Below are 23,627 nucleotides of genomic sequence, written 5' to 3' on the forward strand. Positions count from 1 at the left end.
GGGCTCATTTTGAGACCTTTAGGACATGTTTTAAGTTTAGTACCGGTTGCAGTGAAGTACTTGGGATGGAGGTTGTGTTCTACAGGTAATCGGAGGGAGTGTCAGTCTGAAATAGCTGATTTATGAACAAGATGTGCAAGGAAATTTTTTCCAAGACAGGTCAGTGACATCCTTGCAAATGATGCACCGTTTATAGAAGTCAGTTTAGGACTAATGGGGACTATTAGCTTCTGCCTGATGCTGGAGAAATGTCATTATACTGATTCCAGAGTGGGTGCAGATCTGCAGCAGTAACACCTCTGGTTTGAGATAGTAATTCCTCTCCGAAAGTGAGACAGCAGTGTGAGGAGAGCTCTAGTCTAGCATTTAAACTGTGTATTTTCTAGGTTTTTTCCCTTCCTGCTACTCCATCTTAACTCTGTATAATGGAACTTTGAACCTTTTTATTTTTACTCCTGTTTGGCCAAACCTCTGAAAAATTTCTGTGGGATTTAGTACTTAGATTTTCAAAATAATAATGGCAAAAGTTACTTCAGCAACAGGATTCATAGTGGAGCAGAAGTAAGTTTTTAATGCAGTTTTTGTGCCCAATATTATTTTATTTGGTGTTTACTAGACATGAGCATTCACTCTTTGCTGAGTGAACCAAACATTAGATTTCAGTTGAAAATTGTTAGAATTGTGAGGCTTTTTTTAAAATTAAAGGCTTTTGATTAAAGTGTAAAAAACTTTTAGGATTATTATTTTATTGTTGTTATTACTGTTACTGTCATTGTTACCCTGCTGTGCCAGAAAATCCTATAAAATCTGCTTCCTGGCATAGAATTGAACTGTGCTAGTTTCCAAGAGTTATCTTCATCTGAGATTTGATTTTTTTTTTTTTTTAATTTCATGAGTCTCTAGCCGTTTGGATCAATTTCACCTGTAGAATTTTGAAGCTTGTGCTGTACTATACAGTGTGCATACACATTGTTTTCAGCCACTTTTTGATTGACCTCAGTGACTTTTTATCGGGTAAGAGTTCCTGCATTATAAAAAGAAAAGAGTGTGAATTTAGAAATTAATCAATATTGCACGCAAAAGAAACGCTGTTGTACTAGATTAAATATTTGTTCAGTTGAAGCATTGAGATGTAATTTCTTGTGTTGATAATTAAAACTGAATTGATTTAATTGTCAGTAAAATTAAATTTGATGTGGGATGGGTAGTCCGATCATAGGGATTGTAGCTGGCATTCTTTTTGTCTGTTTATTGGGATTAGTTTTTTTTGTTGGTTTGGTCTGGGTTTTTTGTTTCTTTTGGTTTTGGCAACCTCTATACACTGTGTTATCTTTTGAACTCTGAAATTCTTGTATCTTCAGGAAGTCTTACGTTGGCTATTGCTTGATACAATTTTCTTTGTCCAGCTGATGAATACTGCGTGTTTTTAATCCTGAGTATGCTTTTCCTCCCCTTCAAACAATAAGCAAAATAGATTTTCATCAAATTTTAATCAAGAAAATACTTGTAAATCTGATGAATACCTTTGTTATTCTTGGTATGGTAAAATGGATTAAAACCCCTACATTTAATTTAATTTATTTCATAACATTACTATGTGGTAGCAGTGGATTAGGCTACTTTACTTACTCCATGCCTTTCAGCTCAATTAGTTTTTTTCCCTTCTTATTGAAGAACTGACTCAAAACTAGTACTAGGCAAATTAGAATATCCCTTTGAAATTTTGAATGAAAAGTCATTCATATTAAATGGTATTGTTGTACAGTAGTTGTTTAAGATTGCCCCTCCCCATCCTCATTCTAAGGTAATTTTCTTGATGTCATTTTGTAGATGGCTTAGATTTTTTCTTTTTCTTTCTATTAATGTTTGCATTCAGATGTAGTTATAGCATAGGCCCATTTGTGGGTTATGTTTGTCAATAGCTGTAACAAATACTGGGTACTTGGGCTATTTGGGAGGGGGGGAGGTTGTTTGTTTTGGATTTTTTTGAAGTTGTACAATTGGATTTCAAAAAAGGAAAGCTGTCTTTCAGCTGGCTACATTGCAGTCTTTATTATTCCCTTTTTTCTCAATTAACTTAATGATATTTATGAAAGTGAAAATTCAGAAGTTCCTACAATTAATGCTTCAGTGTTGTTTAGATTTCTCTTGTCTCTCTTGTAATTTTAATTTCATTTTGTTGAATTCTGACTATGTAGTCAATTGAGTTTTTCTCAAATACTGTACACGCTAAAGATGTTTGTACAAGTTGCATACGTTGAGATTTTCTTTTAAAGAGAAAAATCTCTTAAGTAGTGAGGAAAGCAGAACATTTCTTGCCTTATGTAAGTATTGTATTTTGCAGTTCTGTGAGATGAGAAACTACACCTAAGAGTTTTCATGTTTTCTAACAAAAAGGTGTAGAATCTTGATTGATTAATTGTAGATTTTTATGTTTTTAATGCAGGGTCTCTCCTATTTCATAGACTTCTGTTTATTCTGTGAGCATGGTGATAATAGTTGGTTTAAAATATGTAGTTTGTCAAAAAAGTAGATATGCCAGGAAAGCAACTAGAATTAATTTAACCTGGGTAAATCTTTACTTTTTTGAAACAGGAGATCAGCAAAATCTCGAAGCAGAAGTCCATATTCATCGAGGCACTCCAGGTCTCGTAGCAGACACAGATTGTCTAGATCCAGAAGTCGTCATTCAAGTATTTCTCCTAGTACATTGACTCTGAAGAGTAGCCTGGCTGCTGAGCTGAACAAAAACAAAAAGGCAAGAGCTGCTGAGGCAGCGAAAGCCAGTGCAAAAGCTTCCAATACTTCAACACCTACTAAGGGAAACACTGACACTGCTGTAAGCGCACCTCAAGTGAACAATGTTAAGGACCTGAAGAAAATCAAAACTGAGCATACACCTTCTCCTACCAGCAGTGCAAATCTGAAAAACGACAAGGCAAAAGCAAAGGTCTCGCTTCCTGAAACAAAAGCCGAAAATAATTTAATTGCAGACAAAATTACTAAACAGAAGCCTGCAGCAGTGAAAGAGAATAAATTGGCTGTTGTGAAACAGCCACCAGTCCCTGTAAAAGAGAAAAGCAAACCGAATACACCAAGTGTAGTAGCCAAGGAGAAAGATCGAATTGTTGCACTACCGACCTCCACACTGCCACCCTTGCCTTTGCCTCCCACACTGCCTGAAGATAAAGAAACTGATAGGTGAGTTGTGATGGAGATTTGCTTTTGGGGTTGTTTGTTCCTTTTTATATAGTGGTTGTTGTTATTTCCTTCGGAAAATAAATATAAAACTATATGCTGGATCAGGCCTATGCATTATTTAATTTGTTATTGCTCTTCAGTTGTTTAACTGGTGGTTATTAGTGAAGGAATTTGATCTTAAAAATAATTTAATTAGTTCTTGAAAAAAGAAGAATTTGGTCTAAGAGGAATCTTTCAATAAAAAGTCTACTAAAGAAATATTTTAAAAATTGCTGGGATATGATAGCTTTGGGACTAACGAAAGAATGCATTCAAGAATTCAAGATTTCAAGTTCGGTGTGAACATGTACTTCTGGGGAAAAGTTGAATTCAGTAGCAATATGTAAAAATTCTTTATTTAGCTGGGTTTTGAAGTAAAGATTCTCTTCTCTTTGAAAGGCAATTGTTTTATAGCTGGGCATTATTTTAGTGTATTTTATTTCAAAGATAAGTATTATTTTGAATATGTATGGTAGAAGTGAGGTTTATGGCTTGTCATTTGTATTAATTTTGAAGTGTAAAAATTGGTCTGTAGTGAAATTAATTTCTGTGTTCCAAGTGTCATCTGAATTTAGACTATGTTAAGTCTGTTCGTAGTCCTAGCAGAGAATATGTGCTGTGATTTGTATTGGAAAATGATGCTGTTAGAGAAATTGTTTTTTTGTTTTACTGACGGTGTTGCATGCCTCTCACATGTATGCAAGAAATCACCTCGCACGTAAGCCAGAAATTTTTAGCTAGAGGTGTAAACATTTCTCTTGTGTTTGCTAGTAATTTAAGTTTGTATTAGACATTGAGGGTGCATAGGAGGCCTTGGGAAATAAATACAACCTAACATAGTATTAGACAGTTACATTTTTTTTTTTTTTTACTAGTAAAAAAGAAATCATTTCTTGCCCTTCAGCATTAAACTCTAGCAAATGTAATAATGGTGTAGCAAAGGTATGATTGCATTTATGTTTGTGACAAAGCCATCTTCTCTAGGTAAATGAGAATCCTGATGCTGTGAACAAGATTTACTGTTTTAACTAAAAACTAGTCTTAACTAGTTTAACTAAATATGACTGGCATTGCAGTATTAATTGCAACAATATGAAGTGAGATTTCATATTGAAGCTGGCTGATTGCTTCTGATTATTATTATTATTATATTTTAATGGATCACATGTTTTAAGTTAGGTAAACTGAGGAGTTAAGCTACAATTAAGTTGTGGTTCTTTCAGCACTGGGCTCATTCTCCTTTCAAAACAAAATAACTACTGCTTGCAAACAGCTGCATTAGAAAGGTTAATGAGAAGTAATATAATGTCTTTCATGCTTTGCTTAGTTTTGCCTATAGGATGTTATAAACTTCGGATCAGAAAATACAAGTCATGATAAAGCTTAAGTCATCAAAGGAAGAAGATCAATGTTTTTAAGGGCAGAGGAGGGCAAAGGTATTTACCTTGGGCTCAGAGTTACTATGGGGAAATTTTGTCAACAAAGAAGGCTTGAGCTTGATGCTGTGCAGAACTCTCTGGTTCCTTCAGTAAGAATCTCATAAACCCACAAATAACCAACCTAAGGGAACATCAATGTTGCAACCTCACAGTATAGGTTAGCTGAAAGGGAAAATTGTCCTGGTTGTCAATGATGTGTGATTTAGCAGACCTGAAAAAAGAAGGCTGCTCTTGGCTGCCTCTATTTTCTTTTAAATCTGTTTCAGAACCTTTCATATGTTATGCTTTCATTCATATTGAAAATTTTGGGGAAAAATTATGAGAGAAATAATATGAACTTCAAAATAAGAGTTTCTTATTGCCATGACAGTTACATCCACTGCACGAAGGTGGCTTATTCTTTTTAGCATGTTAACCATTATGTTTGTGATGAGGGCAGTCTATGCTTCCTTGTGATGCTTCTTTAAAATGGGGCAGTGGCAGTTTGGGAAGTGGTAAAAGACATAAAAGTGTTCAGTTTTCACAGAGAAGCATAAACATAAGCAAAACTGGAATGCTTTGCATATGTAAGGATTACTAATTGCAAGAAAAGTAAGAAAAAAATGTATGCATTCTCCATTATGGGAGTTGGCAATATCTTTCCATTTAGAGAAGTTCCTGCTTTATCTATGAAACTAAGCGGGTAAGAAGTTGTAGAAAAACCTTCACAGAGAAGGATGAATAGTGTGATTTGGCAAATGCAGCTAACTTGGAAAATGTCCCCTCAAAGCATGACTTAAGTTTTATTGATACAGTGACAGAAATTAAGAGTGAATTCTGTATGAGAGTGCTGTAGGGGAGAAACAATTATGTAATTATATAAAGTTTAGAGATGGTCGTGGCTTTAAAATTAATGCAGTAGCTGAACAAATCTAGCTAAACTAAAGGAAGATCTGATAAAATGGAACCATGTACTTAAGAAAAAAAATCCTGCAGCAGTTATGCTTCCCCATTAGAATGGGAAGAGCATCTCTAAGATCATTGTGTAATTGTTGAAAGAATACATTGCTGTACATGTGTTTGGAGATTTTTCTCAAGACAGAGATGGACGGTTAGTATCTGTTACCTAATTATGGTTGGTTAAAAATCAGGTATCAGTAACCTGTGTCAGAAAAACATTGTCATTTTTTCATCTGATTTTTTTTTTCCCACTTGATATGCATGCTGATCACTAGAAATGTGTTGAATCTGGAGTGTTTCAACAGAAGTATGCAATTAGAATTTGTAAATGAGGTGATGTGGACAGCCTTGTAATGCCCTGCAGTGTTAATGTAAGCATGAAGCTCATTATCTACGGAGACCAGTTTTGGAGAGAACTGGATTAGTTAGATCTTCTCTCTTATATGAGAAGTCAGAGTACAGGTTTTACCACTATACTTCTGATATCTGGCAGCACCTGAGCTCTAAATGTTTTTAATAGTCTAGGCCATAAGCTTGGAAAGAAGCTTCTGTGGCAGAAGTCTGGCCTGGTAAGGCTCCCTGTGTCATCTGAGCTCAGCTTTCACCAAAAAGGTCTGATTTCACGGTTCTGTAGAATTGTGGTAGTTAACTGTGCATCTTCCAAAGAGCTATTTGTGAGTCATTTATCCAAGTCCTGCAAATTTTAAGTGGAGAGATTTCAAATGTTGGTGCATTGACAGTCTAGAATGTATTTTTTTAAAAAAATAATTCTGATAAGTTTTCCTTTTATGCTAATATTCCACTATCTTCAACTTACTAGCAAATTGTGGTTTTTTTAAATAGTTTGAGAGAGAATCTTTCAGTGAAGTCAGTTAAAGAAACGGAGAAGAAACTTCGCCATCTGCTTGCAGACTTGCCACTTCCACCTGAGTTGCCTGGAGGAGCTGAGGTACCCAAAAGTCCTGAAGAAAAGAAACCAGCAGTTCAGTTACATAGCAAGAGAAGACCAAAGTATGTTTATTAAACTTTTTTTAAAGCTTATCAAGCAAGTAGGAATGATAATAGTTTCTTTAAAATATATTCTTGTCAAAAGAGTTCTACTTTTTAATGATATTTTTAATATTTATGTGGCTTGACTCAAACGGCATGGTTTATTGCCACTTAATGGTAATAAGACATTTAACTAATAATGTCTCAAATAGTTAGTGTTGAGGGTGTCTTCAGAGTTAAGAAAATGCCTAGATATACTAGCTGTATTCTTAAAAATGTTTGTTGCTTTCTAGAATATGTGGACCACGACATGGTGAAACAAAAGAAAAAGAAATAGACTGGGGAAAGCGCTGTGTGGATAAATTTGATATCATTGGTATTATTGGTGAAGGCACTTATGGGCAAGTTTACAAAGCCAGAGATAAAGATACAGGTAAGTTCAAAAAAAGTAAATGTAATCCTGCAATTTTACATTACCAGGATGGTTTTGGTTTTTGTTTGAGTAAAATCTGTGGTATTCTGCCCTCTCATGTTTGGAAGGATTTTAGTTGTTGGTGTGTTTAGTTTTAAGTCTATCATTTGTCTAAATCAGAAATTACTGTTTGCTGCATTGGAAAATCGTTTATCTGTAAAGCTGTGGCTGAAATCAATCCAAGTAGTCTTAAATTCTAATTCTTATTTCTTGAGTTTTGATGCTCTGTATAAAGTTGAACTAGTAAAGAAGAGAGGCTAAATATCCTAGGGAAACTAAATGTCACCCTAGACAGGATGGCAAACAGTAATGAAGCTTGTAAAGGGATGTAACTGTGAAAGAAGCTATGCATAAAACTTGGTTGTTGTTTGTACTCCAGTAGTCAGTAGTTCATAGTACGAGGAGAATCTGCTGCTGTACAACACAGCCCTGAAGAGTTGCATGTGGGGGGTTCTTGCAGTATAACTGGCTTTACAACAGTGACATCATTTTTTAATTTCTTGTGAAACTACTGCTGAAATGAGCAAGCAGTCACCACTAGCATACATAGTATTGTCACTACATCTAAATAGATGATCCAAATTCTTTATATATGCAGTATGCTGTGTGATTGTTTTATGCTCAGTTAGTAGTTCTTTCTATGACTGCTTGCCCTTCTGACTTATTTGTGCATGCTTTGAATGCTGGACAGTTTTCTACTTCAGCAGTAACTGAATCCCATAGGACCACATACCAACCTCAGTTCCTTCTTTCTGATCTCCAGAAGAATAAGCAGTGTCATTATAATTCCTTCTTCATTCTTTACCTGTCTTTGTCTCAGTTTGCAAACTTTAGTTCTAGTTGAACTGTCACAGGTTTTTACCTCTACCTTGAGAACCTTTGCAAATCATTGTTAGGATCTCCTGGGATTCTCTTCTTTGCACATTTGCATTTTAATCCTGCCATAACCATATTGCCTCTTTGGCAAACTTCAGGTTATTTGTGCGTCACAGTCATCTCTTAACCTCCCACAGAAGTTGTTGCTTTCTGCATTGACTGGGTCTGTACAGATACAGCAAGCAAATCTGTTAGCTTTAGATTCAAATCCTGTGTGGAGAGTGGCGTTATGTCCTTTGAGATACCTTAGAAGAAGCTGTGTAATAGACTTTCAGAGCAAGTGGTTGTGTGTGCTGGAATGTGATCTACTGTGAGTGTATCATGTAAGTTAGTGTAGGGTAAGTAGTTTTGAGGACTAACAAAGATATCTGGGCTGTCAATAAACTTCCCAGACACACCAATAAACTTCCAAGAACAAAATGATTGAACTAGCATATATAATCTGTAGACATCCTCCATCATGCATAGATCATTTTCGTGCTGTTTTGTAGAATCCAGTTTGATACAGACCACCCTGCAGTAAAATAATAAGGGAAAAATCTCCTCACTGTAAAAATGGCAGTGCCACTTATGCTTGTAGAAGGTATGCTAATTAATTTGAGAACTCTTTAGTGATCTGCCTCATATCTTGAACTGCGTAGTATTTCTGGCTAGATATATGCGTTCTGATCTGTGCTGATGTAGTATTAAGAAATCCAGAGCAGTCACAGGCCTCTGCTGATGATCGCTCTTTACTGGTAGACATGGTGTAGAATGTCGGGATATGTGAGTTGTGCAGGAGGAAGAAGGATATAGTGTGTAGCTGAAAATTCTCATTTGTAGTTTTGCTTCTCTCTGTGGTGCTGATTTCTGTTCAGCATAGTGCTTGGTGCAAGCATCAGGGTTTTAAAAAACAAACATACAAGTCAATACTAAATCCCACGTTTTGGTTGCTAATCTTAATGGGTATATTTACATTTTCTCTTAGGGGAAATGGTAGCACTGAAGAAAGTACGTCTGGATAATGAAAAGGAAGGGTTTCCAATTACAGCTATTCGAGAGATTAAGATTCTTCGACAGCTTAATCATCAAAGCATTATCAACATGAAGGAAATAGTGACAGATAAGGAAGATGCTTTGGACTTCAAGAAGGACAAAGGTATGTATGCTAACAGGGTGGCTCTTTCTGGACTGTTTGTAATGTGATAGTCTGCTATGCTGGATTTGAAGTTACGCTTCATTAAAAAATACGTTTGCAAGTTGTGATGATGAGGGATTTTAATTTTGATTTAAATACTATAAGAAGTTGCTTATTTAACTCAGCTATGCCTTTTGCTTATAGAAACATTCTGTGCAAATATTTTGTGGGATAAAAAATGTATTGCTTGATTCTGGTTTTGCTGTAGAGGAACAGATGTTTGACTCCTTGACACCCATGGATTAGGGAGGTCAGCAATAATAGGAAGCTCTTAATTGTGAGCTTTGTTTAACCTTTTTTTTTTTTAGTACTTTCTCATACCATTTAGAGTATAATAGGCTGAATGCTGAAGAGATGTTTTTCATTTTAGGCCTTGGTTTTATTTGGATTGTTCTTCAGTTACTTTTTTAATGATTGAGCATGTGTGTTTTGAGGGCTAAGAGAAGAGTAAATTAAAAGAATGAAAAGCAAGACTTGTATAGTGGTAGTGTTCTTCCCCAAGTAGAAGACATGCAGACTTCTCTTCTGGTTCCTTCAGTTTTAAGTCTGTCTTGTTTGAATTGCTTCAACCTTCTTAGTCCAGAGAATCAAGCAGAGTGAAAATCGTGCTGTGTTGTTGCTTGGTACTTTTGATATTGGAATGGTATCTTGCCACTGGAGGCATTTCATTTTAGGTCTAGGTGTTGAAAACCTATCATTTTGGGGGTATTTTTGTGTGCTGTGGGCAGTTTGTTACATAGTTTGGCTTAGGAGAGTGCTTGGAATGTGGTACCTGTCCTTCTTCCCTGCTCTCCCTCCCTGAGTTTCTATACAGCATGCCCAGCAGCAGTGCAGGTAGAAAAGGCTGTATGTACTGCATGGCCAGCTGAAACACCAGGTGATGTGATGATTCAGAAGGTGGATATCAAGCAGGAATTAGTTTGGATTTTTTTCGTATCATCTTTAGAGAGTATAGTACTCAAGGGGTATACAGCACTGCCATGCTTTTTTTAAATTGTGTTTAAAAGTGGGAAGTATCTAGCAAGAGTTTCTTGAGAGTTATGCAGGTTCAGTGGTCAGGCCCCACTCAAAATCCTGGCAGTCTGCAACAGCCAGTTTAGTCTTTGTATGTGAACCTTGCACTAAGTTTTAATTAGGTCTAACCTACTTGGCTAATGAGACCACACTGAGTCTTGACTTAATACTTAATGACTCATTAATGAATTTTCTTTCTTTCTGTTTAGTGCCATGTTTAGAATTGAATAGTAAATTACTTTTTTTGTACTTCAAACTGTGTCTAATTTCAAATGGGGTTTTTTTGTCCAAGTCTGTATTTGTGCTTTTGATATTACTTTTGATTCAATTTCTTGTTCTTATTTAACAGCATATTAAAATAACTACATTTTCTGAAAATTTACAAGGGCACGGGCTTCTCTGGAGGTGCTAGAATAGAACTAATTTTTGATAGTTGAGTAAGTTCTGATAGTTTCTTGAAAACATTTGCGGGACAATGAGACTGCTGTTATATCTTGTCTGTGTAAAGATGGAAGTTGTGGGTTTTTTTAGGCACTGTATTCTGTATTTCTCTAATGAGTAGTTCATTGTGGGATAGGGATTTATAGCTGAGTTGCGGCCAAATGTAGTCTGTGCAGGGAACGAATGCAAGTGGGAGGATATTCAGTCATTTCCACAGTAAAGTGTTGCAAATGCAAAAGTAGGATGCTTAACAAGGAAGGGTTAGAAAAGTGGTAGTGATATCTTACAACGGGCAGAGCTTAAAAGCAGGGTGTTTTGCCCATATGATGGACATGCTTATGTTTAATATATGTTACATTCTTAGCATAGCTTTGAAATATGACTTGGAAAACCTTGCTGATATCCCACTTGTAAGAGTAGGGAATGAGAACATTTTTGCTATCACATGTTTTTCTAGTTAGTATGAATGAAGTTAATTTTGTTTCTAAGGCGGTGTATCATATCCTGACATAGTACTCATCTGCTTTTTCACTTAAGACAGTGTGGGGGTTTTTTTTTGGTTGGATCTCAGTAGTTTAATATACAGTACATTCATTTTTCTGACAGTAATGTAAGTGTTGGGCCCACTTTACAGCGCTTGATTTAAGGATGCTTTTTAAGATAGTAACATTGGACTGTAAGCCAGCAATGGCGTGGTTTGTGTGACTTTGTCCCAATATTTTGAGCTGCATTACATGTTTTTAAGTGACATACTCAAAAGTTTGGAAAAGAGAGGATTACTGGTTCCCCATGTTAAAGTCTGTCTCAGTATTTTCAACATCTTTTTATTTTCAAAGAAAATGGAAGAAATTATATCTGTGTTTTATCCTGGCCAGCTTGGACTATATATTTAAAGACAGGAACAGCTTTGATAGATAGTATTGGTTTTCTTCTTTCTGTACTAACCATTAGAAAAAGAAGTGTCACACACTGGAGCAGTGTTGCTACAAATTTTCTACGTGCATTTCTCTCCATCAGTGGAAGTCGGCACCTTAGGCAGCATAATCGTATGGGTTGGGCATATACAAAGCAGAGTGGGTGATACGTGGGTCTGTATACTGAAGATCAGAAGTTTTTAACTTTGCAATCTTCATTATGCATGAGACATGCTTGATGATAGTTGGAGAATGGCATTACTGATTACTAATTGGTAATGTAACATCTTGATTCTCAGGCACAATACTGACAGGCAAAACGTGTATGTTGGGTGTGGCCACAAGAGATATATCCATTTTATATGTTTCTTGTGTAGGCTTTTCTCACCTACCTATCATTCAGAAGGAGATAAGTGAACACACAAACTTAGGAATGGGAACTCATGACTCCGAGGTTGTATTCAGTCTTTCATGTGTTGAGCCACTTTATTAGTTATAAAATGAGTTACTGGGAAAACACCCTTCTCAATTTGGGCTGTTGTCAGTTCTGGCTTTTTTTGCTTAGTGAGTGTATCATTTATATGACTTTGGCGTATATCTTTTTACTTTGGGTACTTGAGATGGTTCTTCAGTTCTCAATTGCCTCTAACAGCTGTAAAATGTTTTGCAAGTGCTAAACAGTCTAGCTATGGGATTGACATGATCTCTTTTTACTAAACAAATGGAAAATGCCTTAGCTTTTGTTGCTGTGAATGTAAATACAGTAAGTGTACTGCCTGACATCCCTTCCTCCTTTTGATTGGGATAGGCACTTTTTGCTAACCTGAGGGAGGATGTAAAACTTGACATGGAGACCAGTAATAAAAGATCTGGTTAACATTGCAGCGTGGGTTTTTTTCTGAGTTTTGTGTGTGTGAATTACTTTTTATGTATGTGTATTTCTGTAATTAAATTTAAGATTTAAGTTTGCTTTAGATGAAATTTTGAATTGATTTGCAGTACAAATGAGCAAACTTTTTTAGGCATGAAGTTGGTATTTATATTGACAGTACTGTAGTACAGGAGAACACTGACTGTAGTACACAGTAACCTGTACATAGTAACATTCTCACAGCCATCAGGCAGTACTTATTCCAAAATCTTGTGGTTTGGAAGGAGCCTGTGACAGAAGTCATGTAGTCAGCATTACATGGTAGCTAGTTTTGTCTGTGTTTCCTAGGAAGTTGAGTAAAAGCAGAGATCCATATTTCAGAAACCTCTAATGCTCTACGATTTGCCTTGCTGCTCCCAAAATAGCTGATAGAAACTTACCCAAATAGTTTTCATGCTAGAGCTAAGTTACCAGCAATAGTATGTCTGCTTGAGTGGTGCTTCCCATTTATGTGTGCTGTACTGGACTTTGGTCTGGAATGAGTGCAGACCTAATTGTGTGGCTTTTCAACTTGATATATGTCAAAATGAGAACAATCTCTGATTATTAATCAAAGATTTTTGTTTGCTTTAAGTTTTTGTTTTTGGTTTAGTTGTTCGGGGGTTTTTTTCTTATTTCCCTATATTATGTGAGGAAACAAGGACACTATTTACTCCCAGGGATTCTGTATGCCCTTGGCTTGTATCCCTGCTTCAGAATATATGTGGAGTTCCTGCAAGAGGAAAATGCAGTTGAACTTGAAAGGGGAGAATAACATTGTCATTAAATAGAAACTTAATATTGGGTGAAAATGTAAAAAAATAGTATAGCAGCAATCTTTTCTTTAGTCTTAAGGTGATTAATTCAGTAGCTATGGCTGTATTTGTTGTTCTGGAAATTAGAAAATGGATTAATAAAACCTGAGTCAAAAGAAAAGGCAAATGTCTATTGAAGGAACTTTAAGGAACTTCAAGGAATTGGTGGACAATTTCTTCTTTAGTTTTCAAGTTGTGGTTGATAAAATCCTGCTTAAAACTCTTGAAATAGTATATTGTGAGTACTGGAAGAGAAATGTTAAGGAAATAGAAGAGTAAATGTAATCTCATTATATTTAATCAATCAAGGGGAAGAATAATCTATGTATTGCATAGAAGAAGCTGGGGGAGGCTTATTAGGAAAATGAAAATCTGATGGGGTCTCATTTTGAAAACTGAGTACAGAACAAATGTTGGAAACCTGTTTCACAACTCAGCATTGTATGTACTATGCACTGAATGAGGCAGGGATAGTGGGGTTTGTTTAAAGCATTTCTGTATTTCAAGATACTATTGTAATGAATTTATACCAGAATTGAATTTAAATTTGCATGTAATAAGGCATTTCTGGTCTCCTGGTTCCTCTAATCTCTATCTAATCAGATATTTTGAGAAACACTGAACACTTTTCCTATTAATTACATTTGGAAAACTTGCTTAAAAGCCATCATCTATGGAGGCTTTTGGATCATTTTTCCCTGCACCACCACCCTCCCCTTCCAGTCTGAAGCACTTTATCTGTGGGAACAAGTGATACCCTGTTTTGTTGGGTCTGTGTGATTTGAAGACAGTCCAAAGAAATCCAGAGCCTGCCTGTGTCACAAAAACGCGAAGTATGTTTTGTTAGGATTTTTTGGCCTCTCAGAAAATCCACTGTTTATTGCAGATCATTAGTGCCATGTGTTGTTGAGTTACCACTCTTGTATGCATACCTTTACTGCATTATACCCCAGCTCATTTTGTGTTAAGAAACTGCTTCTGTTAGAGCTCCATGACTTGAAACATATGACCAAGAGGAGCAGGTGTGTTAATCCTTTAATTATTCTAAATTGGTACCTCACTTGCTGAACCCCATCAGTCTTAACTGACAAAATGGTCAGAAAGGTGGATTTTTCTAAGTGCAAACAAAAGGAGTAAGGTGAAGGTTATTTCCATCCATGTGAATCTCCTTTATTTATTGTGTACCTCCCTAACAGATTCAGCTGCTCTCTCTTATCCCATATTCAGAAATAGGCAGTGTTCCTATTTTTCAACTGTTCCAGCTGCTGCTCTGTCAACATGTAGTGGCATTAAGGTTTCTGATTATCTCAGTAGATGAAGGAAAGTAGATGAGCTGTGTGGTGTTAGTAAAGGAAATGAGGCACCTAGGACACAACCCCTCTGTTAGTGCTTTGTTGCAGCATGTGGAAATGGACTGTAGGCTTTCTCCCACCCCACAGGTGGGAAGTGCAGGTCTTTAACACAACAGCAGTAAGATGAGGAACTTTAAAGTCAAGTAAGTAATTCTGAGTTCATTTGAATTGCATGTACTTTTCTGTGAGAGAGCTTTAGGTGTTTTTATGACACTACTTCCCAGAATGGGGACTGGGCAAAGCTAGCATCAAGCAAAATGTGATTTTAAAATGTAACCTCCAAGTTATGAAATGTTTTGCCCTCATAAAAGAAGAAACTGTTATTTTTTCTGTTATGTTCTCCTTTTTTGAGATACGGATATTTGTGCAGCACTTGTTTTGATAGAACTAAAGTATGGTGTAAACTTGAACTCATACTAAGCTGTAGTAAGCACACTTCTGCCTGTGCACAGTTCATTTGTGATGTCTTCCGTGACTGTTTTCTTCTTCCTGAATGACTAGCTGCTTTCCCTTTTATGGAGGATTAAATCCCCCAACGTGATGAAAAGAGATGAAGATCTGAAATTAGCAGGTGGAATAACGTAACCATTTTGTTGGTGGAAACAACAGATTTCTGTCAGAAAAGGGCAACATGTTTGTCTAGGAATAAATTAACAGGAGTTCCACTTCAGTTTGCTTGATAACTTTTTTGCAGGTACAGTCACTTCCAAATATAGCTTGAGTAATACTGAAAATCAGGTTTGAATGGTAAGATTGCCAAGGTTATTAGACTAATTTTCATAGTTTCTTGTAATGGATGAAGAAGACTGCCAGTTTTACTTAAAAAAAAAAAATTAATAACGTAGTTAGGAAATAGGCAAGAATGCACAAGTGTAACGAATCTGTGCATTTGCTCTTGATCTCATAAGGAAGGAATATTTAGCATTTATACTGTTTCAGTGTATGTTTCTTAATAAGAGTTGCAGAGAATGTAAATAATCAGATGTCACCTCCCAGGTGGTAGTCTACTTTGTTTATGAGTCTAGTCTATTGCTGTCAGCTTTCCTTCTTGCATAAGGGTACCAATTGTGATTGCTGGTTATAAATAGCAGTGAAAAAATCCTGGGAGTTAGTGACAGAGCAGGAAATTGCTCAAGGCACAGATCCTGCTTTGCATATAAACAAGAGGTCTCTGTTCAGCTGTTCTCACTAAACAGTTCTACAGTCAGTCTTTCTCCTTGTCATGTACACACATGCAGCCGGCTGCCATGACAGAGTTAACTTTCTCTTATACTCCGTAGCAAGAAGGTACCAAGATTCACTGGTATTCATTCAGTTTTGTTGAACTGACATCCTCTGAAGGATTATTCTGACGCTGCAGCATTAATATCAGGTGTTTTGTTTCGAGGCATTTTAAAATATGTCATGGTTCATACTTCAGCAGTCGTCGTTGAAGTAGATCTAACAACAGATTGCCAGCTATCTAGTTTGAAAAGACCAAGATTAGGAGCCTCTGTGCTGTTCTGTGTTGAATGGGTAAACTGGATTGGTGAACTCAGTTATGCAAATAGTAACACAGCAGACTTTTGATTATTCATAGCTCTTAATACTTCTTCTCTCCTTGTGAAGTGATGGGATTGTGTTGTACCTGCTTGATTCACCTCCTATTTCACCCCCTCTGTACACAACAGCAGCGCTATTCTATGATAAGTATTTTGCTTTCTCTGTATAACATACAACAGGACAAAAGGACCTAAATCAAAAACAGTGAGCTTCTTGCATGTCTTATGCAATGGCCTGTGGTTTAGCTGATGTATGCTGATCGTTGTTACAAGTTTAACACATACTGTATGAGTGATCTTATTCCTCAATAGCAGATGGACCTAGCATTCTTTTTTCCCTTTTCAGCTACTAAACAAGAAAAGGAGTCAGTTCATCCGAATGCGGCCATATGTGTATGACTTCTGTCAAGCTGGCTTCTCTTTATTGCTCCAAGACTTTGACTAGTTTCTGAGTTGAAACTTATTTAGGAGCAAGAACATGTAATGAGTTCTTGTTGGGCAGAAGCTATTTCTAGTGGTGGGTTTAAGGAAGTGCTTTTGGAAATGCAAGGTAGACAGACCCACTTGAATGTGGTTTCTGCATTGCTCCTTTCGCTCTGCAGGGGCTGCATTGTTCTGTGTGTCCCAGGGTGAAGAAAGGAAAGAATGAAGTATTAAAAAGTAGATTGTACTGGGAATGGTTGTTTTGGAGATTGGTTATTGCTGCTTCTGAAGCACTCAGCACTTTTCCTCTTTAAGAGTGCTTATATGTATCAAAGAGCCTTGGCTTTAATAGCTTTATTGGTAAAATTATACAGGCTAACATGAGATAACACCACATTCTCTTGTGCTTAATGTATGCATGTGGCAACTTAAAATATGAAGTCTGTCTTTGCAGAGCTGCTGTTACTAGTAGGTTAGTTCTGCTTTCTCATTTTGTCCTGTCTTACAGGTATTTTTAGTCTGAGAAGGGCAGTCCTATTTCTGACCCAGTTGCACAGAAATCTTAAAAAAAATTAATCACTGAGTCATGACAGATGAACAATAATGCACAATAATTCTTGTACATATTTTGTTTCTAGATTTCTCTCAAAACTTTACATAGGTAATATTAGCACAGTTAATTTTTTGTGAAATAAAATGGATGGAGATTGAGGGCTGTAGGGAGAATACATGTTTGTCTAGACTAAAGCACTGTGTGGTAACATTATACTTCTTTTCACAAACATTTGACTAGTATAATTGTTTATATGGAACAGCAATTTATTAAAACTTTTTACTGTACTATATTACATTTGACATGAGATACAGCTATAAATACTGCAGAAAATGTAAGCAGTTGTATGAAAAATGCTTCTGATTTTAAAAAGTAGGCAACAGCAATGCTTTGGACTGCTGTTAAATCAGTTTTTCTCTCTGTGTTTCTCCTACCTTTTCCTTTTCTTTTTGTAGGTGCATTTTACCTGGTATTTGAATATATGGACCATGACTTGATGGGACTGCTGGAATCTGGTTTGGTTCATTTTAATGAAAATCATATTAAATCTTTTATGAGACAGCTGATGGAGGGCTTGGCCTATTGCCACAAGAAGAACTTTTTGCACAGAGATATCAAATGTTCCAATATTCTACTAAATAACAGGTATGGATATTACTTAAAAGTACATAACAAAAATTGTATGTTAACATCTTTATATCATTCTTTTACTCTTCACAGTTCACCTGACTAGAGTCATTAGCAAAACTTACTTTTTAAATTGTCTAGTTTCTTTAAAATCAATTGCAAAATAATGTTCCTGCTTAACACTGGAGCCTGCAGCTGTGTGTTAAACTTAATCTGTGTTAAAAGAGAAGACTCAAGTTTAATCCTGTTAAGTCAGAGTATTGGGGGAAAATTATCTGCGTTCAAATATATTAAAATGGAATTGTAGGATGTAAGTGTTTGATGTGTATTCTTTCTGCCATCTCATTTCAAGATCGAAGTGTGGCTAGACTGTTTCTTCGTGACAGTTCTGAGGTCCTTGTTGTCATCAGTCAGGATAATGCTTTAAAAGAGTATTTGATCAGGCATGTTCAAACATGCCTTAACTTACAGTTATTGCTATAATCAAAGGGGGAGAATAATTTGTTTCTTACTACTTTAACGCATGGTAATTACAAATTTTATTAGTAAGTGTGGTGTTTTGGTGTGCAGCAGCAAATAAAAAGCCGGTGTGAAGATAGTGGATGACTTCATTACCAGCAGTTGTGCATCATAACCTGGAGTACTAAATCCAGGGAGCAACTGTAAGAGTAAGGTTTATAACAGCAAAAAAGGGTTTAGTTAAAAAAAAGAGCAGGTAGTCAGCTCCTGGGATTTGTTGCCACAGGAGATTTTCCGGGTAGTGTCAGGAGTTTCAAAAAAGATGAGACACATTAAAGGATAGGATCATTAACACCTGCTAATGGGAGTGGATGTTTTAGCATCCTAAACACAGTGTTTGTGGGTTGTGGTTTAGCATGAGGAAGATGGGCCCTAAAGGGAGTGGGTTCACATGTTCTCCCTAGAAATCTACTGCTGCTGTTGGAGAGCAAATACTGGGCAAAATGGATCAAGGGTCTATTTTGATAGGCCAAGCTTTCTCCAAATTAAATTTTCTGCTACCTCCTCCTTTTTCCTTTAGAGCAAACTAACACTAGACTGTTTTCATCTCTGTATCTTAACTGCAGCCTTGCCAGATTATGATATGGACTCCTAAACAGATGTACATGTTTCTCCCCATTACTCTCTGTGCCCACACACCTAATCTTATTGCCTGCTAATCTCCAGGGTTAGTGTTTCCCTGTGCACCTTTAGGAACTCAGAAGCTGGATGTAACCTGACAATGGAGAAGAGTGCATTATGGTGGAGGAGGAGCTTGTTATTTTACTGTGCTCTCCAATCCAGGTTACAGAGTTGGATATTCTCCCCATAGGATAGTGTCTGAGCATCCTTAGATTTTTCTACCAGTAGCAGAAAAACATGATAGTAGATCTGAATAATTTTAAGCCAGTGTTTCAAAAATCCTATTACCAGTTACAGCCTGAAGCCAAACACATGGATTACGTATCTTTTACATGGGCCACTTCAATGAATTTTGAGCAAATACATTGTAGCGGGTTGAGTTTGAAACCAGGCGGAAACACCAATTGAATGTAGTGGTTTTGATTCAAAATATTCATTACTTACTTATTTTCCTTCTGTGAGATAAGAATTAGGAGAAAAGCAAAGCAGGCACAAACCTTAAACAGTTGCAGTACAATGAAAGAGTTTTATTACTAATAGAATTAAAAGTAAAGATAAAATAACAAAACAAAATTAAAGCAAATCCCCCCCCCAGCACTTCTCTCCTTTTACCCAGCTCACACAAGGGATAACAGAACATGGGATGTTAGTCAGTGTTCCAGTTCTTGAAAAGTCTCTCTCTTATGCTTAAGGAAAAAAGGGTTTTCCTTCAGTTGCACGTGGTTCCCAAACTGCTACTAACAGCAGACCCGCCCGGAAACAAACAGTCTGCTGTGTGTAGAACATCTCTCCCATGAAAAATCTCACAGTTCCTTCACACTACAAAACATAGGCCATCACATGGGGTTATTAATCTTTTTAAGGATAAGTTATTTTGGCCTGCACACAAAGGCTTTTCTTCGCCACAAGTCTCTAACAGCCTCTTACTACTTCTATATAGCCTGGCATAGGCACTCTTCACAATCTTCACAGGCTCACGAAGATACTCCATCCCCCCATGTTCTTCAAATGGATTAAAGAGACAGTCTGTGGTATTACAGTTTCTTACCACGGCATGCAAGGAGGTTTTTAAGCTACGCGCCAGAATCGCGGCACCGCCCTCTTTTCTCCTGTCGCCATGCTCAGCTCCGTTCCACGTGACTCACTTCTCTTTCTCTCTGACTCTGACGCCGCCATGTTGAAGGGTGTTCTTGTTCAGGCTCTACGGTGGGGAAAGCCTCGCTCCCTCTGTGCTGCTGGCTGCATGGTGTCTTCTTCAGTTCAGCACGAAGTGTGCTGGCTGCAGACAGGAGGCTCTGCCGGCTCCCGTTGACTCCGCTGGCTCCGCATGGAGAGGAGAGGGACCCGCCTGTCCCCAGGAGCCACGCTGGATGGGTTTAGCTGTGAGCAGTCCATGGCTGGTTTTAGCTGCCTGCGGCTCTGGGACAGTCCCCCCCCAGCGACCCAGGGTCCGTGCCGCAGCGTTGGGAAAGGGGGAAAGGGGCAGTGGCCCCAGCCCGGCCCAGCGGGGCCGGGAGGCTCCGAGCCCCCCCCCACCTCCCAGCAGGCGACCTCCGACAAAAAAGGGGAAGTCCCGCCTTTCTGTGCGGTTTAAATATGTAAATTGTGAGAAGCGTAATTGGTCTTAAAGACTGTCCATCAACTCAGGATCAACCCAACACATATATTTATTTTCTAAATACCTTCTCAGAAATAAGCATGTAAATTTGAGGGGAACATTTCTTTGTTTATGCGCGTTCTCCAAGAAATCAGAGTAAAGGTCTGAGGAGAAAAGTGGATGGAAACTATGACCAGCATATTTGGTCATCACAAAATGGTCACGTATGTGCTATTACCACAAAATGGTCATGCTAGCAGCAAATCTTGCCATAATTTGAGAACATAACATTATTGGAAAGTGATGGGAGTTACAAAAGTTTATCAGTACAGAAAAGGAAAACCACATATAACAGTCCAACATTAATTTCGTGTGTTAGAAAAGCTTGCAGATAGCTTTCTGTTTGAATCATCCAGACTTTACAGATAGATAGAGATTCTAGTCATTGAGCAGTGCCTTTTAGCTGTGGGAACTGCCAGGCAAGAGCTCTGTATCTTCTACTCTTCCCCTTGTGTCTGGGAAAACTCAGGAATGAGTTAGGGGTTATGTCATTCAGCAAGTTGGCTGCTGACAAAACTGAAGCCCTTATCTGGTTGATCACCCTGATTTAAAGGCTGTATTTAAACTGTACAATAGCACAACGGGACTTTGATGGTTTCCTAGAAGGAAGTATGACTGCTGATAGTTGTTTGCTGTACAAATGCTCATGCTGGCAGCAAGGCCTGAGAAAATAGCAGTTTCTTCCCTCATTTTTTTCCTGCAGAGTTACTGACTTGAATATTTTATGGTATAGACTAAATTTGACTAACATCCAGTGATATAAATGCCATTGGATAAGCATACCTAATTTTGCTTACTTGTCTTTGCTATTTTGTTAAGTTAGCATACTGTTTACTGAAGTGATGCAGAGATAGCAAAGCATTGCCTCTTCATTAATGTAGTTTGGTGAAGATCAGTTGCAGCTGTTTCAGTCTTAAACTTTACCTGATTTTGGGGGAGGAAGGTTTAACAGGATTAACCACTAAATAATTCTTTGCTTTTTCCACCAGAGGGCAGATAAAGCTCGCAGATTTTGGGCTTGCTCGGCTGTACAACTCGGAAGAAAGGTAAGATTCAATTATACTATGAAAAATCATTCAGAAGTTTAATCTTGTTGCATAACTATTATGAGGGCCAGAAGACTACTGTTTAGAGGAAATGTTACTTTAATGTAATACAAGTAATTGCTTAGGAAATTGAGAGAAATACATGTTGTCTTACACTGCATAAAACCACAAAAGTCTGTGCAAGTGTATTGCTTTTCCAGGTGTTCTGGATAAATAATGATAGAGACTGGCTATATAGTGATGGGAAATTAAGTTACAGTCCTAAGTTTCTGATCCTGTAAACCTAAGGTATATTTCTTCTCTTGGTATACCGAAGACTTTAGGGAAAGCAATTTTTTTTTTTTTTCCTGACACAAAGTAGCATACAGTTTCTATTCAATAAGCATTACTTTTGTGTAAGATTTAACCTTACATTTCAAGAGGTTCGTTGTATTCTTTAGGCAGTCAGTGCTGTTGAATCTGCTGGAAACAGAGATACATGTTTAAATAAAAGTTATTCTGAAACTTCTTGTGACTTGTGCTTCTGTTGTTCTTGGCTTCATTATGCTCATACTCCAGGAAACAGGTGCACAGTTTTTTTACGATTAAGAACTTCAGTATTTACTTTGTAATGTTGTATTTGTCATGTGGAACTGACTTTTCAAAATTCAGGCTGAATGTTCACTTACAGTAGTATGTCCATGAGGTGGTTGGATACAGAGATGGTTGGATACCTGAGCTTACTTTGATTTCTGCATGTCTGTTTTGGGAAATAATATCCATAATGTTAGTTTTATGAGTTTATTGTTTTCTACAGAGCTCTTAGGTTGTTGATAAATGTGTTAGCATTAGTTTCACTGAGCTGTTGCCTCTGAACTGTTATTTCAGGTAAATATGTTCAGGTACAGTTATGAAAACTGCTGGGTATAATAGCAAAGTGAGATAATCTGAAGTAGCTGCTAGCTAATTACTTTTTGGTTTGGAAGTACTTAATAATAAAAGGATGTTATCCTACCTTCTTGTTTTTAAGAGTACCAAACTAGCCTAATGTTGTTTGGTTTTTTTTTCCTCTGGTTTACTGTGTTTTGCTTGGGGTTTTTTTAATGTCTGTTTTTAAATTAATTTAAATTTTGTTTGTAAAACTCACTGTTCATTAAGGATTAGAAGTTCAGCGTCCTTATAATGCCAGTAGGAGATTTTACTGTACATCAAACAGCAACATTATTATGCCATTATGCATAAATGAACCCAAGATTAAGATAGCTGATAGAATTGCCAGTTGAACATGGGAGAATAATTAGAATCTCAGTAGATTTTTGATAATTCTTTTTCTCATTCATTTTCCTTCCGACCTGCAGTAACAGGTGTAGTTAATGTATATCAACAAGTGTATAATAGCTGCTGTTTTAATTCATGTACTTTGCATGTGGTTTACTGTTGTTTAGAGTTTAATACTGTTTGAAAGGGTACACAATTTAGTAGGGGCATACGGGGGAGGAAATAAAAATTTAAGCAAATTCCCAGTAGTTGTTGTAGTTGTGCTCCTTTAAATGTTGTTCTGGTGGATTTAATATGTTTGGAGTAGGAGATATGACAGATTGCATGACAAGACAACTGTTCAAATAAAAACCACCATATCCTAATATATATGAGCAATGTATATGTAGAGGTACCCTTGCTTCAGAGATAAATAAGATAAATGATGGGATTGTTTCCAAAAACATACTACTTTTTAAAAATGAATCGGGGTTATGTGCGTTAATGAAAGAAAGACTCAGATGATTACAGTAATGATACCTGTATTACTGAGAATGCTATAAGAGCTTGTTAGGCTTTATTCTATGGTTAGTCATACTTAATGTTACTCTTTCTGTTCAGAGTTACCTAGTGTTGATAACAGTGAAAAATTGAAAAAAACCTGAAAGAATTCTGGGATCACTTTTAAAACATCCTGGTTGAAACAAAACCAAAATCGAACATATCTTTTCTGCTTTCCCATCTGAACTGTTGATGCTGTAGTTTAGCTTGTGCACAAGTAAAGTGTGTCTGCATTAGTAGAAATCTTTCCTTCAGTGGGAGGAT

At 37.0% G+C, this 23,627-nt stretch overlaps 1 protein-coding gene across 4 annotated transcripts in view; it reads left to right on the top strand.

The window, feature by feature from the left end:
• The window catches only part of CDK13 (cyclin dependent kinase 13), a 50,922-nt gene that overhangs the window by 10,925 nt on the left and 16,370 nt on the right, over positions 1-23,627 (top strand). For all 4 annotated transcript variants that reach the window (XM_048297300.1, XM_048297325.1, XM_048297310.1 and 1 more), the window contains exons 2-7: positions 2,596-3,201; positions 6,462-6,629; positions 6,902-7,041; positions 8,924-9,094; positions 17,552-17,741; positions 21,510-21,566. In XM_048297300.1, coding sequence (XP_048153257.1) covers positions 2,596-3,201; positions 6,462-6,629; positions 6,902-7,041; positions 8,924-9,094; positions 17,552-17,741; positions 21,510-21,566 — 1,332 coding nt within the window. The remainder of the gene's footprint in view (positions 1-2,595; positions 3,202-6,461; positions 6,630-6,901; positions 7,042-8,923; positions 9,095-17,551; positions 17,742-21,509; positions 21,567-23,627) is intronic.

The sequence above is a fragment of the Corvus hawaiiensis genome, chromosome 1 (assembly GCF_020740725.1).
Source record: "Corvus hawaiiensis isolate bCorHaw1 chromosome 1, bCorHaw1.pri.cur, whole genome shotgun sequence".
In the NCBI taxonomy this organism is placed as follows: Eukaryota; Metazoa; Chordata; class Aves; order Passeriformes; family Corvidae; genus Corvus; species Corvus hawaiiensis.